The 17,352-nt window shown below is 43.9% G+C and overlaps 1 protein-coding gene and 1 long non-coding RNA gene across 2 annotated transcripts in view; both read left to right on the top strand.

The window, feature by feature from the left end:
• Positions 1–1,386: 1,386 nt before the first annotated feature.
• The window catches only part of BRF1 (BRF1 RNA polymerase III transcription initiation factor subunit), a 172,830-nt gene continuing 156,864 nt past the window's right edge, over positions 1,387–17,352 (top strand). The window contains exons 1-2 of the mRNA XM_032113505.1: positions 1,387–1,607; positions 15,667–15,747. Of these exons, the coding sequence (XP_031969396.1) occupies positions 1,421–1,607; positions 15,667–15,747 (268 nt within the window). The 5' untranslated portion in view covers positions 1,387–1,420. The remainder of the gene's footprint in view (positions 1,608–15,666; positions 15,748–17,352) is intronic.
• LOC116446170 lies at positions 4,299–10,089 on the top strand. Its single transcript, XR_004241069.1, has 2 exons — positions 4,299–7,424; positions 8,287–10,089. It is a non-coding gene; the product is annotated as an uncharacterized LOC116446170 (long non-coding RNA).

Below are 17,352 nucleotides of genomic sequence, written 5' to 3' on the forward strand. Positions count from 1 at the left end.
TGGAATGACATTGCTTTAGTGTGTGCCCCAGTGTCCCTCTAAACATGCAAGTCATTTTGTACCATGTACCCGGTCAGTTCATGGAGGTCTGTACCTGATACCGGGCTACATCTGAGTCATTTGGTGAAGACAGATACTGTCAGTATTGAGCTTTACAAGGTGAAAATTTCTGCTTCTGCATTAATTCTGCATTTCAAAAGCTGATAGATGGAAGTCTGTACAAACATCCAGCTACAGCAGCTATTCTGCTCAGCTTCCTTCCCATCTGTGTTATGGTGCTGATTTGCTACATGTGGGTTGAGTGCTAAAGTGAGCAATAACTTGGATGAAAATGGAGTTCTTTGATTCAGTGATTCTATGAATCACTGAGGACATGGAGTGAGTCCAGGGGAGGCCACCAAATGATTAGAGGGATGGAGCTCCTCTCCTACGCGGAAAGGCTGGGAGAATGGGGATTGTTCAGCCTGGAAAAGAGAAGGCTTTGGGGTGACCTAATTGCAGCCTTCAAGTACCTGAAGGGAGCCTACAAGAAAGATGGAGAGAGACTATTTACAAGGGGATGTAGTGAGAGGACAAGCGGGAATGGATTCAAAGTGAGGGAGAATAGTTTAGATTAAATGCTAGCAAAAAGTTCTTTACTGTGGCCATGCTGAGGCCCTGGCACAGGTTGCCCAGAGCAGCTGTGGCTGCCCCATCCCTGGGAGTGTTCAAGGCCAGGCTGGATGGGGCTTTGAGCAGCCTGGGATAATGGAAAATGTCCTTGTCTAAGACAAGGGGATTGGAACTAGATGATCTCTAAGGTCCCTTCCAACCCAAACCATTCTGTGATTATACAATAATAAACGAGTTCCAAAGCACCGGACTTCAACGTTATGCTGCCTTTGTCAGGCAGGGCTCAAAGCGCTTTAATGAAATAAATTCATTAGGCTTCAAAAACTTTTATCTCAGCATTACAGAACGATTGAATAGATTGATCGATGAATTTGATTGATGAATTCAATTGATGCCCAGAGGGTCCTGAGGCCCTGGCACAGGTTTGCCCAGAGAACGTGCGGATGGCCGCACCCCTGGGAATGTTCAGGGCCAGGCTGGACGGGGCTTTGAGCAACCTGGCCTGGTGGAAGGCGTCCCTGCCCATATGGCAGTGGGCTGGAACCAGGTGTAGGGGGGCCAACAGGAGCCGGGGAGAGGCCGCTCCCCGAGCGCCGCGGGGCCGGGCGGGCGGTGATGGGAGGAGCGCTCCGGAGGGGCGGGCGCGGCGGGCGAAGCCTCGCGAGAGCGGGCGGGGTGGCGGCGGCTGCCGCGCTCCTCCCCGTGCCGGTGCCGGCGAGCGAGGCCTGCGCCGGGCCCGGGCCGGGCTGTGCCGGGCGGCGGGAGCGGCGGGGGCGGCGGCCGGGCCCGTCCCGGTGCAGCGGGCAGGATGCCGGGCGGGCGGGTGTGCGGCGCCTGCGGGTGCGCGGAGATCGAGGTGGACGCGGCGCGCGGGGACGCGGTGTGCACGGGCTGCGGGTCGGTGCTGGAGGACAACATCATCGTGTCCGAGGTGCAGTTCGTGGAGAACAGCGGCGGCGGCTCCTCCGCCGTGGGACAGTTCGTGTCGCTGGACGGTGAGTGCGGCCGGGCTGGGGCGGGGCGGGGCGGGGGGGCGGTGTGCGGAGAGGGGCCCGCGGGCACAGGGAACGGGGTGTGGAGAATAGCGGGCGGTGTGTGAAGAGAGGGTGTTGCGGGGATGGGGGACATGGCAGAAGGGAAAGGGTGCTGGAAGAGGCGTGGAGAGGGACAGGATGAAGGGGATGTGAGAGGTGTGGGATCAGGGACAGGGATGAGCGACCCAGTGGAAAAGGATCTGGGGGTGCTGGTCGGCAGCGGCGGAGCATGAGCCCTAGGTGTTCCCAGGTGGGTAAGAAGACCAGTGGCTTCCTGGCCTCTGTCAGGAATAGTGTGGCTAGCAGGACCAGGGAAGTGGTCGTTTCCCTGTACTGGGCATGGGTGAGGCCACACCTCGATGCTGTGTCCATTTCTGGGCCCCTCAATTCAGGAAGGACATTCAGAGGCTGGACCATATGCAGAGAAGGGCAGCGGAGCTGGGGAAGGGTCTGGAGCACAAGTCTGGGGTTGTTTAGCCTGGAGAAGAGGAGGCTCAGGGGAGACCTTACCACTCTACAGCTCCTTGACAGGAGGGTGGAGCCACGTGGGGGTCGGGCTCTGCTCCCAGGGACCGAGTGACAGGACGAGGGGACATAGTCTTCGCCTGCCCCGGGGGAGGTTTAGTTGGACGTTAGGAAGAATTTCCTCACAGAAGGGTTTATTAGACATTGGAATGGACTGCCCAGGGCAGTGGTGGAGTCACCATCCCTGGAGGTGTTTAAGGAAAGGCTGGACATGGCGCTCAGTGCCATGGTCTGGTGGACAAGGTGGTGTTCAGTCATAAGTTGGACTCAGTGATCTTAGAAGTCTTTTCCAGCCTAATTGATTGTGTGATTCTGTGAGTTCAGAGACAGGGCATGGGGGTGAGGGAACTGTGGCCAGTGTGGGGAAAGGGACAGGGAGATGCTGTGCCAGAGGGTGGGGTTATGGGGATGCTGCATGGGGGAGTGAGGACAATGTATAGGGGAGATAAGGAGTCTGTGCTGGGAGATAAGGACAATGTATAGGGAAAAGGGTGCTGTGCAAAGGGGTGTGAGGGACAGACTGGAAAACCGTGTTGTGCAAAGAAGGGATATGGACGGGGCATGTGGGAGCTAGTGCTGCAGAGAGTGGAAATGGGAGAGGCAATGCATGGGGAGGAGAGCGTGCTGTGCAGGGTGAGACAGAAATGGAGTGGGGGAGGCTGGGATGAATAGGAGAAAAGAGCTGTGCAGGATGAGAGAGGCTCTGAGTGTGATGGAGTGAATGTGTGAGGGACTGGGGCAGGTGTGTGAGAAGGTTTGGGGCTCTGTGGAAGGGCTGGGTGCACAGGGAATGGGGAGGTAGATGAAATTATTTGGGGTAGAGGATAGGAAAGGTTGGGTTGGGTGTTTAACGGGTAGGGGGAATATGGGGAGGCGCTGAGTCAGTGATGGAGGAGAAACAGGCTGTAAGTGAAGGGTCAAGAGTATCCTGTCAGTAGATGGGCTGGGGTTTTTGTGTGAATGCTCTGGAGGATAGAACATGGAAAAAGGCCATGACAAGAAGACGCAGTGTTTGGAAGGGGAGAGAAGGAAAATGGGCGTGGGGACAATGTAGTGTTTGAAAGGGGAGAGATGGAAAACCTGTATGGGGAATGTGTATAAGGAGAAAGAAACATAAGCAAAACATGGGAAAGAGCTTAGCAGTGAAGCAAGTGGCTCTGATGGATTGTATAGCTGTGGGGAAGAAAGAGGAATTGTGGTGGAGAATGCAGCACTGCAAATTGGAGTTTGGGAGTTTGCTGTAGGCTAGGATTTGTCTGATGCCATTCCTATCTTCCAACTCAGGGTGCTGACATTACTTTTTTTATAGCTTATAAGCAGCTCTTGTATCCTTCACTTTTTCCTGTTGTGATGTGGAGACTACATTTTTTAGGGCTTGTTCTGCTTTTTCCCTCCCACCCAAAATTATGCAGGACAGATGGCATGCAAGCTAGAGCTCGTTTTGGGATGCCTTTATCCTTAAAAAAAATCTAAAGGAAAAGAGAGAAATGCACCACACTGAGGCTTTTTTCCTCTTCTGGATGAATTGCACAGTACTTTACAAAATTTCTTTTAGGAATAGCCTTTCTTTTTTGTCTAAGTCCTGAGATGCTGCTGTTGGCTAATCTTTTTTTCCTGGATAGTCCATTAATTCTTTGATCTTGCATAGCTAGTTAGTTACCTGTTATATGTTACCCTGAAAGAACAGAGTCTATTGCCCATGAAGACAGATAGACACCCTAAAGGTGGTGGGTGTGTAAAAATGAAAATGTGATTGCAGCACATTCTAGCATGCTCATGGTAGCTTTATCTGGCTAGCACAAGTTGTGGTTGCAGGGGCTTCAGTGTGTGTTCATACTGTGATCTTCTAGGAAGGCTCCACATGCACTGGTGTGTGTGCTTGGGGGAAGTGTTGCTTGTGGAAGTGACTGAACAGGACTTCCAAAACAATGCTGTTTGTAGATTTGTTAAGTTACTGCAAAGATGAGTGAGGGTGCAGCCCTGGCACAGGTTGCCCAGAGAAGCTGTGGATGCCCCATCCCTGGAGGTGTTCAAGGCCAGGTTGGTTGGGGCTTGGAGCAACCTGGTCTGGTGGAAGGTGTCCCTGACCATGGCAGGGGTTTGGAACTAGATGATCTTTAAGGTCCCTTCCAATCCAAATCATTCTGTGATTCTGTGAGTGCAGGCCCTGTTCCACACAAGAAATATTTTAAGGAAAGTGGAATATGGGTGGCTTATGCTGGTACAATTCTCTGTATTCCAAAACAGGTGCTTTGTTGTGAATAACTTTTTTTCCTTGACATAAACTGAGTGATGCAAGCTAATCTGAAAAGTTGTATTTGTGCTCCAAGAGCAGTGTCTTCATCATGTGTGCTTGTTTATTAATGTGTGTATGACTGATTAAAGTCCTCTGGAATGGGGAGAAAAGTCATGTACTGTGTAAGAAGGATTTAATCTCTACAAAGGTTGGGGAATTTCCAAAGGAATGTATATTTCTTTTAAGTCAGAAACAATGTACTTGCTGAAAGGAACATTTTCTGGTAAGCTACATCTTTCAGTGACTTCTGATTATATTAGCAAATTTCCACCAAAATTAAAAGTTTTTAACACCTTTTCCTGTCATCTTGGTCAGCTCTTTAGGTGTGGCCCTGCGGGATCCCCTGTGTATGAAATGCCTTGGTCTGAGGCTGCTTGGACTGTGGTCTGGTGATCTCAGCCTAACTGTGTGGAGTGTTTGCAGTGTCAGAGGTGCCTGGAGTGCTGTTTTTGAGTCCCTGGCTCATGGTTAGTAGGGCTGGGTGTCACGGAGAACATTGTCTAGGGTTTGCAAAGGATGAGAGATGTCAGGTTCTTTATTGCAGGGCTGAGAATTGAACGGGGTGTTTGGTGTTTGTGGAATTCAGAGCTGCTGGTTGTGCAACAATATTCCTCAAATCCTTTCAAGATCCACAACAGCTTCTATTTGTGTGCTAATACATGTTGAATAGTTACAGATGCATTTATTAATAATTTATTTTCGCCTTCATCATAAAAAAGCAAAAGGGAGTGGAAAGCACTGAGACGCCGATTTCTCTTTTTTACGTATAGCAAAACCTTTTATTTTGCCAAGCTATCTGTTAAGATTTCAGAATCCTGCATCTGTTAACTGAAGGAGTGAATCCTGCACTTCTCTGTATTAACACAAAGTGGCCAAGTCCTTGCTAATAAGTCATGTAGAATCCCTATAAGACATGGGAAATTCCTTCTTTTATTCTCTCGGGGCTGGAGGAAGGTGTGAGATCACAGTTAAGTTTTCTCTGGCAGTATTTACATTGAGCTAATTATGTGCCTGGTGTAGGAAGCCTCAACTCTGATGCCTTTCACAGAGAAGTTTGGTGTAGCCAGTGTTTTCCAGTGCAGGTGGAGTGCAGTGAGTCTGTTCCTTTCCATTGTTTTGATATTTTAGCAACTGAGCTTTAGGTGTGCTGTGAAAGTGTGGGCTTGTGCTTGGCTGTGAGTGAGGGGTTTTGCTTTGCTCTGCATGAAGTCTTGGGAAAATGCAGGCTAGTTAATGCTGTGGGACAAAAGGGTAGAATCATAGAATCATTTAAGTTGGAAGAGAGCTTTGAGATCATTGAATTCAACTGTTAACCCAGAACTGCCAAGTCCATCACTGAACCATGTTCCTGAGTGCCATATCTACGTGCACGGGATGAGCCAAGAAGGTAGAAGTAGTGAAGGATAAAATAGGTGTTTTTTACAGGTAAATATAGGGTAACAATGGTTTTTGGCAAAGTGGCTTGCCTTGCAGATCCTTTGGAGCTTTCTAAGGAAGTTGGTAAGTGGGCAAAGCAGATGGTTGTATTTGCAAAGAAAAGTCAGTAAGATCTTTCTCCAGAAGCCTTTTTGGTAAGTGGACAAAGCAGAAAGTTGGTTTTTCAAAGGAAGGTCAGCAAGATCCTTCACCAGAAGCTTTTATACAGTCTGAGCTGTCATTGATAAGGAAAAGTCTTTACAGAGCAGAGTAGCTCTTGAAATGATATGAAACATAGTCTAGAGAGAAATAATGTGAAGGAGACGCCAGTGAAATTCCATAGAATCTGGACTGATAATCTGGAAAACAAGTGACCGGTGAGTTAATGAGGTTTGTGGGCAATACTAAGTTATTTGGGGTAGTAAAGACTGTAGAAGGACCTGTTGCTTTTAGTGGATGGGTAGTAGGATAGCAGTTGGGATCCAGAGTTGCTGTGAGAGTTAGTATTGTTCCTTTCTTCCACATGTGGCTTCTTCTTCTACATCCAAACTGGCTAGCATAACGTTGGAAAGAGATCCCTAGGTCTTAATGGATAGCTCTATAAAAACAATTATCTCAGTGTTCATTCATGGTACAAAAAAACCTGAGTAGGGAGGGGAATGTTAGCAGTTAAAAGAGCATGTACAGTATGTCTGTACACTGTAGTGTATCCACAGTGTTACCTCCAACTGAAGTGCTGTGTGCAGTTCTGGTGGGTTTCTCTTTTCTTCCCCCTCCTCAGGAAAGCCTCTAATAGAACTAGAAAAGATACAGAGAGGATGATAGAGTGATTAAGAGGAGAGCTTCCTGAAGAGCTTCTCAGTTAGAATGGCTGAATAGACTCAGCCTCTTCAGACTGGAAAAGAGATGATTGAATGGGGCCATAGTAGAGATCTGTAAATGCAGTAGAATAACACAGCAAGGATGAGTGGCTGCTCAGGGTCACATAATGCAAAATCTAGGGAGTGCTAAGAAATCTAGCCGCTAGCTGATTGCAAAGGTAGTGGATAGAAGGTTCAGAAGCATTAGGAGGCTTTGGTTGGTTGGTTTTGGTTTTTACAGAAAAAAACCCCATGTGAATCTGAAGTTGTGGATGTTAAAAGTTTACATGAGTTTTAAATGATTGGGCAGACAGAATAAAAATATGTTGTGGCTATTAAAAAAATACATTGTTTCTGGTTCAGGAAATCCTTGAGCCACAGTTCTCTAGACACTGGGAGATTATGTGAGAGACCTATCACAACAAGCTTTCCTCCTGTGTTTTGTGTTACCCTTGTAGGGTAATGTATATTAATGAACTTTCTCATTCAGAGGTAGGACACTGGACTAGACAGTCTTTCAGTCCGATTTGGCACAGCTGTTCTTTCGAGTCTTCACAGGAAGATCGTGTTCTTTGAGCTTTACAGAGCTAATCCCACCATTCTTTTCAATGCTGTCTGTCTGAAGGAGTAGCAAGTCAGGTCTTCTTGCAAGCTACCTGTCACTTCCTGGGTTGTGAGCTGGTAAGTTCTTTCACTAGCAAGGAAATAACCCCTTCAGGCTCTAGAAGGGGCTGCTGTGTATTGTTTTGTTGATCTTTTGAGAGGAAAGTCCTCTGAAACCTTCGATAGGCCCCATACTGGTCTACTTAGTTGTAATTCTTAATTCTGTTGTGAGTGGTCACAATCAGGAAAGAATCCAGCCTCAGCCCTTCACCCTAGCTGTGTTACTATCTTGAAGCTTGTGAAGGCCTTGCCTTGAAATTGGGTTTCTGAACCTGACTGATTTGACCCTGGATAAGTCAGGTGTTAGTGGAGAAGGGTTGTCATGCCTATTTGAGCTCCAAGGAACTCTGTTAATTGCACAGAAAGTGTTTGAGGCACGTACTTTTTCTAGCTGAGTCTAGTTTTGAACAATAACTATTCACTTTATAATTGGTAGCCAGTTCAGGCCTTCTCAGACTAGCCCAAGAGATTGTTCTCTGTGACTTTTTAACAAATTTGGAGAGCTTTTGAATTCTGCTAATTGGAATGAATGTGCCTTGCTTTTTATTTTTCATCATACCCAAGTTCTTAACAGATGCCTATCAGTCACTACATTTGAACACATCCCAGCAGGAGGTACAGCAATACAGGGTCTAAGAGTGAGCTACATTTCTCCCTCTCCATTATGCTATAATTGCATCCTGGAAGATGGACTTACACTGAGCCCTTTGCCAGTTTGCACTGGTTTGATGGCTGCTGCTTTTGCAGAAAGGCAAGTTAAGAGTTGTGTGCCATGTCTGAAGGTGTGGAGTTCTCTGCTCTTTCACTGTGTCTGGGTGGGAGTCCCCTGTCTTGTGGTAGTTGTTGGGAGGAACCATTTTCATGAGTATTTTCTTTGAAGCTGACAGGAGAAAAACTGAAGCTGAAGAGAGGGGGAAAGCTGAGATGGAGCAAACCTGGCAGTCCAGATCTCTCTTCACGCTTTTGTTGAAAGAAGCTGAGAAAGGTGAAATCTGGGACTTCTGACACTAGTCGAAGGAGAAGAAAACAGTCCCACCTGAGAAGGTTGATATGCAGGCAGCGCAGCAGCAAGCTGGAAGATGTAACAGAAATACAGCACAAAGAAACAGTGCTGCAGGGTGTACTGAGCTTGTGATCCTCAAGCATGCTGTCTGGGGAAGCTCAGCTTCTTTTATTCCAGAAATTCCCTTTAAATGCTTGGTACTAAGCTGAGAAAAACAGATCTGATAAGCTTCTTGGTCACAAACCAGGTACTGCTGGTTCTTGCTGTCCCTGACCAGCTTCTCTCTGGGGTTCCCCCAAGGCTGCCCATGGCGCAGGACTCCATCCCAGACCTCAAGGATGTTAGCTCCTGCCCCAGGGATTGCACAGCAGGGCCGGTCTCCAGCTCCCCACAGCCTTGCCCTTCTCACCTGTAGGTCCTGTAGATCCAGGCTCATGTCCTGTCTGGCCTGAACCCATCCCTGTGGCCCTGTTTAGACATTCTGGGGCTGTCTGACCTTGTTCCTCATGCTGGGCCTGACCCTGACCCCCACGTGCAGTCTGACATCCTGCCTGGCCTCAGCCCATTCCTAGACCCATGGAGGTGCTCGGTGCCCTCAGCTCTGCCTGTCCCTGCCTTGCTACAGAGTTCAGAGTCACATCTCTAGTAAAACTTTAAATGAGAATTATTAGTAAATCTTTTAACTTACTTTTACTTAAGCCTGGAGGTTTTAGGGCAGTGACAAATACACAGACACAGTCACAGAAACAGGATTCTGCAGTGGGCACTGACAGCATCAGTTCAAGTTCAGCACTGAGCCAGGATCACGCAGAGCTCCTGGCTCTGGTACAGCAAACATGCATTAAGACTCTGCATCTCCAAATGTACATGAGTTTGCAGTGCACTAATTTGAAGCTGGTGGGAGGTTATCTTCTTGGTTTTGCTCATAAGGAGAAAGTTGTGAACTAGTAGTCCTTAACACACCAACAAGTGTTTGTTAAAATTTTTGGTGTAGGAGGTTCCACAACATTTTTAAGTAGCCTGCTTCGAATTTTAGAACCTCAAGGCAGAGTTTACTTCTACTATTTCAGGGTTTTTTTGCAAGTAAATTGTAATGAACTTACTACAGAGATCCATTAGCACTGCCACAAATGCTGAATGTGTACTCTCACTCTGCAGTGTCCCGTGACAGATTTAATGTTTAATGTATCTCTCTTTAGTAAAGCCGTGGTACGCTCAGTGTTTCAGGTATACCTGTGGAAGCTTACTGAAATATTTTCTATACTATTTTATCCTTAAAATCTCTATGTTTTTGCATCGACGTATGTGAACTACGTTGACCTCACATGCAGAACTTGACAAGAGTTTGCCTTGATCTAAATATTTGTCTTTTGGGGATTGTGGAAATGGAAAGTTATGGTCAGCAAACTGGAAAGAAGAGAGGGGGACTGAATACCTGGAGGAAAAATCTTCCATGGAATTTAAGCTAAGCTTACTAGTCATTCATTGTCTGTACCTTTTTGCCCTCTAGAGTTTTTTAAGATGGACAACTCCTGTCACAGTGAGTGCTAGTGATGCTTTTGGGAGAGGGGATGAACTCTGTATCGGATTCTGTGCTTTTGTCCACTTGGTTCCTATGTACAATAAACCATTCTTGTGTATTTTTTAATATTAAAAAGTGGAAGGAGTAAGGGTTTTGTTTTTAATTGGTATTTGTTAATTGGTTTCCATGTAAGAAATTGATAGACCAAGTATTGACATTAAATGTTTCTTACAGTGCAGCCTCAAACAGTCCTGAAGTGCGCTCTGCCAGTAATAAACATGCTAAGCTTGAAATGAAAACACTGGGTACTGAAAAGTTAAAATAATATTAATACTAACACATTTCCTCATATTTGTGGCCCTGCTTTTTAGAGATGACACTAATTCATGGTTAATGTTAAGTTATGCAGAGTGGTCATGATGTCATTTGCAATATAGAGAAAAGAAGTATGCTGGATTTGCAGACCTTTTGATGGAAATCATGACGAGTATTTACCTGTTTTACTCTGTGCCACATTTTCTCATTACAAAATTAATTCATGATCGTGTTGTGTTGGGAAGTAAGAGGGGGAACTTCCATCTAAAATAATTATCTGCTCTGTGTTTGAGTGAGATGAAGCAAATCAATTTTTCTTCCCTCCCCAAATCCTCCAGGTGGCAATCGTGCACCAGAGTTAATAGCAAGTTTTTTCTGGCATTGAGTCTTTTCCATACTGACCTTGGGATGGCGACAACAGAGGGTGCTGCTGTCAGCTGTGGCAGTGCAGAATAGTGTACATAACTTGGATGCAGACTGGTTTCATAGATTTGGGAAGTCTTAAGCTGGGTTGTGGTGGATGCAACAGTATATTTATCTCTACAGTTGGCAGTTATGAAAATAAGCCCTTGAAAATAAGCTATGATGGAATAGATTTAAAGCTTGTCCATGTAAGTTTATGTGGCAGTACTCTTTCAGCAGGCTCTGGTGCCTCTGCAGACTTGTTAATTTCCCTATAAAAATGAGTGAGAAAAGAATTGTTTCAGTTACAAACTAAAGAACTTGATTCATATAATTTTGCTTTTGTAGGTATGAATTGTAGTGGGAGGTTTATTTACCCTCTTTTTTACTTTTATGGTCTGACTTCAGTAGGAAGCTCATTAGTTTTTTTATATTAGATTATCTTGCCTTCCCTGATTATGAAGCCATTGGTGTGATGCAGTCTGCGTTCTTTACCAGACCCAGATTTTATGCTGGGTCTGTAAATACATGTATTTGAAATAGAAGGTTTTCCCCTACCTTGTCCTGAAGAAAGGACTGGTGGCTTTTGGGTTTAATTTTACAGGGAAGGGTTTTGGTAGGATTGGTCCTATCAGATAGCAGGTACACTTCAGTTCAGGTTACAAGCAGCTTCATTCCCTGTATTCACTTGCTCATTTATGTAGAGGAAGCAAAATCTTTAATGCTGGGACTCGATCTGTTTCTTCTTCAGGTATTGAATCTGAAACTCATCATGTCACTACCTGACAGAAAAGTGCCCTTTACGCTGCAGATACCCAAGTGGCTGCTCTTTGCCTCTACTGCATGGAGTGATTTGATAAGTGCTGTTCCTGTTACCTGTTGTTTTTTGTTGCTGTTCAAGGTTGCCACACACTTCAAGCTTTGCTTGCACCTTTTACAGCTTGGGGAGCATTTTTGTAGAGAAGCAGAGTGATGTGACTTCCTTTGTTAGGGAGTTGGTGGAGCAAAACAGAAACTGCTGAGGTGCTTGTGCTGTGAGAAGCAGAATGGGGGTGGCTGCTTTTGGCTGATGGAGGGATAGTCACTGTAGACATATAATTGTTTAGTTGGAAAATACCCAAGGCCTTTAAGATTATCAAATCCAGCTGTTAATCCAGCTCTGACAAGTAGCTCATCACTTGAGGTTATGGTCTGGGTCTGGACCTGTGTGAGCTTTGACCAAGTATCATCAAGTTTCCAGGCATGATCTCCTGCATCTTCAGTTCTGTTGTGTTGAGGCATTTTAGCCCACTGAGATGACAACAAAAAATTGGAGGAGCTGTATTTCTGAGCTGCCTAACACATCTCTCCACACCTTCTGTTGTCCAAAATTTCATATTAATGTCCAAAGCAAACTTGAAGAGAAAAGGAACCTTCAGTTATGCAAAGCTGCAAATCTGAGTGAGTTTCTAAAAGTAATCATGGAGTCATAGAATATCCTGTGTTGGAGGGGACCCACAAAGCTCATGAAAGTCCCACTCCTGGCCCTGCACAGAACCCCCTAAGAATCACAGCAAACGTCTGAAAGCATTGTCCAAATGTCTCTTGAATTCTGTCAGTCTTGGTGCTGTGACCACTTCCCTAGGGAGCCTGTTCAAGTTCCCAACCATCCTCTGGGTGAAGAACTTTTTCCTAGAAGCCAACCTAAACCTCTCCTGACACACCTTCATGCTGTTCCCTCAGGTCCTGTCACGGGTCACCAGGGAGAAGAGCTTGGTGTCTGTCCCTCCTCTTCCCCTCCTGAGGATGTTGTCACCTCAATGAGGTGTCCCCTCAGTCTCCTCCAGGCTGAACAGACCAAGTGACCTCAGCTGCTGCTCATACGGCCTCACCTCTGGACCCTTCACTGTCTTCATGGCCCTCCTTTGGATACTCTACCAGCTTTATATCTTTTTGATGTTATGATGCCCAAAATTGGTGCCCCCAGGACTGGAGGTGAGGCCACCCCAGTGCAGAGCAGAGTGGGACAATCCCCTCCCTCACCCGGCTGGCAGTGCTGTGCCTGATGCCCTGTCAGGACACGGCTGGCCCTCCTCAGGAGATGAGATGAGTAGATATGAGTGGAGTTAGCAATGTACCTTTGGAGGCACCACCTCATGGAGGAGTGCATTTGATTTGCCTTAGGGAAATGGTAGTGCTAATGTTAAAGATTTGGCAGGCAGTACTTGAAGACACCAAATACTTCTCGGATGTATTTTTGTATATCTTGAAAGCTGAATGTGAAAAACCAAAAGCCTGCTTAATTCACTTTTGAAGTTGTGAGGGAAGAATGGAAAAGGTCAAGAAATGTAAAAATTGCAGTTAAGCTGGGGTGTTAATTTGATTGTGCCTAGCAATTGCTGTTCCTTTCCTTTGTACTTTTTAAATTACTAGCTTTGTAGAGATTTTTGTCTTCAAATGAATTTGATGATTTCAGTTTTTTAAGGGTTTATCTTTTTATTACCCAGCTGAACAGTTATGTTAATGAGTTTGGTTTGCATTTTGCTTGTAAGATTAAAGCTGATGGTGAGACTACATAGTCAATGGCAACATTAGTTTGTAGTTCCGAGAGTGTAAGTGCGCAACAGACTAGTTTTCTGTCAGTTTTCAAAGCCAAATGCTAAGTAGAGACGTTCAGTCCTTCCGGTTAACTTGCTGAAAAATGGGTACATCAATTCTGATAGCAGAATCTGTATTTCAGATAGCTCTGCTGGTATCTGCTGCAGTCTCTATAGCTTGGAAAGAAATTACTTTTATGTATGATGTTATAGCTTAATGTCTAATGAAAAAGAGTCCTACAGCACAAAATCACTGAAATACCAACTTAGTTTAATTTTGTTTATATTATTCTGGATTTTAACTCCTGAGTAAGTTAAATTATTTAGTTATTAGTATTGTTTATCACCATGGTAGGATTGTTTTGTGCAAGCTTAGTAGTAGCAGGGAAACATTTAAAAGAGCTGTTTTGCCAATGATAGTCCAAAGCAGTTCAGTATTTTGGTATATTTGAGGATAGAGGGGACTGGGAAGTGGAGTCTGCCTACAGGAGGGGCAGTGGTGCCTTTAACACAAGTTCTGGGTGAGCCTCCTGTCTCCAGCTTGCCCTGTTGTTTGCTCCTGCTCCTGCCTTGTGGTTGGCATCCTCCTCCCATGTACTGATGCTCGAGTGTGTGCTCTCCTGCTGCAAGTCAGACTAGTGAGGAAGCCTGTAGTAAAGCAAACCTTAAAACAACAACAAAAAAAGGACAATGGGAGGCAGAATTTCTGTTTAGATTTGCTGCTGAAGAAAAGGAACCTCAAACTATTGCCATTGTTGATACTTTTTTTGCCAGGTAAACCGTTCTTACTGAACGTACACCAAAAATGTTATGCCTGCTGTGGTAGCCTGGTAACCTCTCTCTGGTTTGCTGCATTGGTTTCTTTTCAAGTGTTTGCGGAAATACAAGGCTGTATCTGTAAGAATGGCAAGGAGATGGTGCTGTCTCTAATAGTCAAATGCAGAGTTGGGAGAGTTACCTCTGTACCCAGTGAGGAGATCACTGAGAATATTTTTCACTTCTTATTAGGATGAAGTACTTAATCTGTGGGGCATTTATGTGAGAGCTTATTGCTGTTTGTTGAAAGGATCTGTTAATGAAGTGAAGTTGGTTTCTGTTGTGGATAGCACTGGAAACCTAATTTAAAGGTTATATGGAAAAATAAGCTTTGAAGGCTGATAATAATTCTGCAGGAATATTAGCTTATTAGCTTTTCTGGGTTTTGGTTTTAGTTGGTTTTGGTTGTTTTCTTGGTATAGATGTACATTAAGTGCAACTGAGAGGAGACTAGAGCTAAAAAAATCTGGTAAGAGTGAACAGTTCAGGTCACAGTTTCTGGTCAGTTGTACCTGCCATGGAAGTATCTTATTCAGGTGTGTAGAAGAAATGCCCTGAACTGCTTTAAAGAGCCACTTCATTTTCTTCTCTGTGTCTATCCCAAAGCCTTTCTAGTTTGTTCTGACGAGCTAGTGTAAGAGGAGAAAACAGCCACATGAACTTGAGGAAAAGCTGTAGGCATCTTAGACAACAAGATGGCTTTTTTCCTCTATCCTGAAGACCAGACTACTTGAATTAAGTAGAAGTCCAATTACTAACAAATTGCTTGTTTTCAATCCTGTGCAATTTAGCTTTTGGATCTCACTTGCTGTTAAGCTGATAGATTCAGATATCCTGCTTGAGGTACCCTGATTGTTTTTTAAAAAAACCTTCCTGCTTTAGTGGGAGACTATTTTTGTCCTTGGTAGTTTAATTCCCTGTTCTGCAAGATTGGTTTGCATGAGTAGTTCCACTGACTCCCAGCAATCTCTGCATTCATGCTGCTCAGCATTGGCATGGATGCCCAAACCAGCCTCCAGTTTATTCTGATTTACAACTCAGACTTCTTTTAGTCTCCAGCCTTTCAGGGTGTAAAAGCAGCAGTTCCAGACTTGCAGTTTTTGTAGCCTAAGTGTTGCTGTGTTTACCTAATGACAAACTGAAGTTGCTTTAAAATAAGTGTTATGTCTGTAGTAGCCAACACAGTCATTATTGAATGCTAAATATGTTTTATGTTCTGTAATGCCAGCAATTATGTATTAAAATTCTGCAAATTCTTTTTTGAATATTCTTCAGACAAAAAATACTAACTAAGCGATTGTTTCGTCGTTTATTTTGAGAAATATTTTACAGTATTGATTTTCATGTTCTGTTTAAAATACGCATTGAGAGATTTTTGTACTTTCTTTGGACCTGAGATTGGGAGGGCTTATGGAGTCATGTAATTCTTATGGTATCCCAAGCAGGAAATAATTTGCACAGTATTGGTACTTGATGTTTTAAGTACTTTAAGACCTTCTTAATGTAATTTGGCATGTTGTAGATTATACAGATACTGAATATATTGGCACAATAAGTTTTATTTTAATATTTTAATTAAGTTATTCCCTTTGACATATCTCATGTTTGTTTTTTTTCCCCTGACAGGTGCAGGGAAAACACCGACTTTAGGAGGAGGATTCCACGCCAATCTGGGAAAGGAGTCACGAGCACAGACTCTGCAGAATGGTACTAGCAGATTTTTTTTATTAGTATACATACAATATATTGTATTATTACAGTTAATTTTTAGTTTTGAATGTGACCTCAAAACCTTGGCAGGCCCCTTATTATTCAGTGGACAAGTCTGCCTAGTGCTGATTTTTCATTGTGCTCTCATTTGGGTGCTACACCTGATTTGTGAGTTCATGTAGCTGACTGACAAAGGGTGATGGCACCTGACAATACTACTGTGGTTTAAAAGGGCTTTTTCAAGGTTGACATGCCAATTGCAGCTTTTTATTATCTGTTAAACCTATTGTGGCTTTTTATTTAAGTCAGTTTTCAGGGTTCTTGAAATGCTATATTCATGTTTATTTTTAAGTATAATTATTCAAATATTTTTGGTCTTAAGCAATACAAGTGTGAGATAATGTATATAAGTAATCATGTGCTTAATATGTGATCAGTGAATAGAGAGAGGAAAAATGGAAAAAAGGTTTTAGCACACAGATGACATTAAAATAAATATTCTCATTACATGCTTTACATTTTAATTGAGATCTCCATATTCTACTCTCTTTAAAGAGAGTGAATAAAACCAGCTTTTATTCCAGGAGCAGAATGGTCTTCCAGTTTGCTGTTACTCGTATCAAGGGACAGGAGTTGTCATTTTTCGGCTAATTAATACTCCTGTCTCATGACTCTTAGAGATGACAGCTGATGGGCTGTCATAGCAAAGTCTCAGAAGCTGACATGTAATTAACCAGGGATGTAAATGGGTTTTACTGATAAGGTGCTCATTTGGGGGGGGGGGGGGGGGGGGGGAATATTTTAGAGAAAGGTATTTTCCTAAATTAATCCTACGTTTGCAACTCAACACAGAAAAATCTTGCCTATATTATGCCCCCATAGGTACATGAAGAGTAAGATTGATCTGATGTTGTATCTTCACAGGTTAAGATTGATCTGTCATTGAAGTATAATCAGATTACTTTACTCAGCATTATTCAACTGATGTCTATACAGATTGTTTTATATACAGAATGTTTTATTCAGCTGTTTGTACTTCAGAGTATTGAACCCTTTTTTGTTTGGCAAAGTAGAGCTTTCACTTTAGGTGAGCTAGTGTCAGTGTCAGGTCTGAAGTTACCATCTTAGGAGTTTTAAATTTGCTGTCTAAAATGTAACCTATATAAGCAGTGGGACAAAGCCACTAAACTTAGTGAAGTCTGGTTTTGGATTAAGGCACTTTAATCAAAACTGTAATCTTGAACAGGCATTTTAAAAATAAATTGGCTTTTTGTGCGTAAGAACTTCACAGTTGTCTCTAATTGTAGAAAAGTAAAATGCTGATGGAAGGAAATCTGTCTTGTTGCTTCGTGGAGTGTTTGAATCCTTCAAAAGCCCTTTTGGTTACGCCAAAAGGTAATCACAAGTAAAGACAGTGTAGGCGTTTTTCTAGAATCTAAACACGGCTTTTTTCTTGGATGAGTGTTTGTTGGGGAATATGTCTGAGTATCTTCCTTCCCCACAGCTTTTGTGTGTGGGGCCTCCCTGATCAAAAACAATGATTGTGACTTGGCTAAAGTATATCTGCATCGTATACAAGAAATTTTAGTTGCTTTAAATGAG

The sequence above is a fragment of the Corvus moneduloides genome, chromosome 6 (assembly GCF_009650955.1).
Source record: "Corvus moneduloides isolate bCorMon1 chromosome 6, bCorMon1.pri, whole genome shotgun sequence".
NCBI classification, from domain to species: Eukaryota; Metazoa; Chordata; class Aves; order Passeriformes; family Corvidae; genus Corvus; species Corvus moneduloides.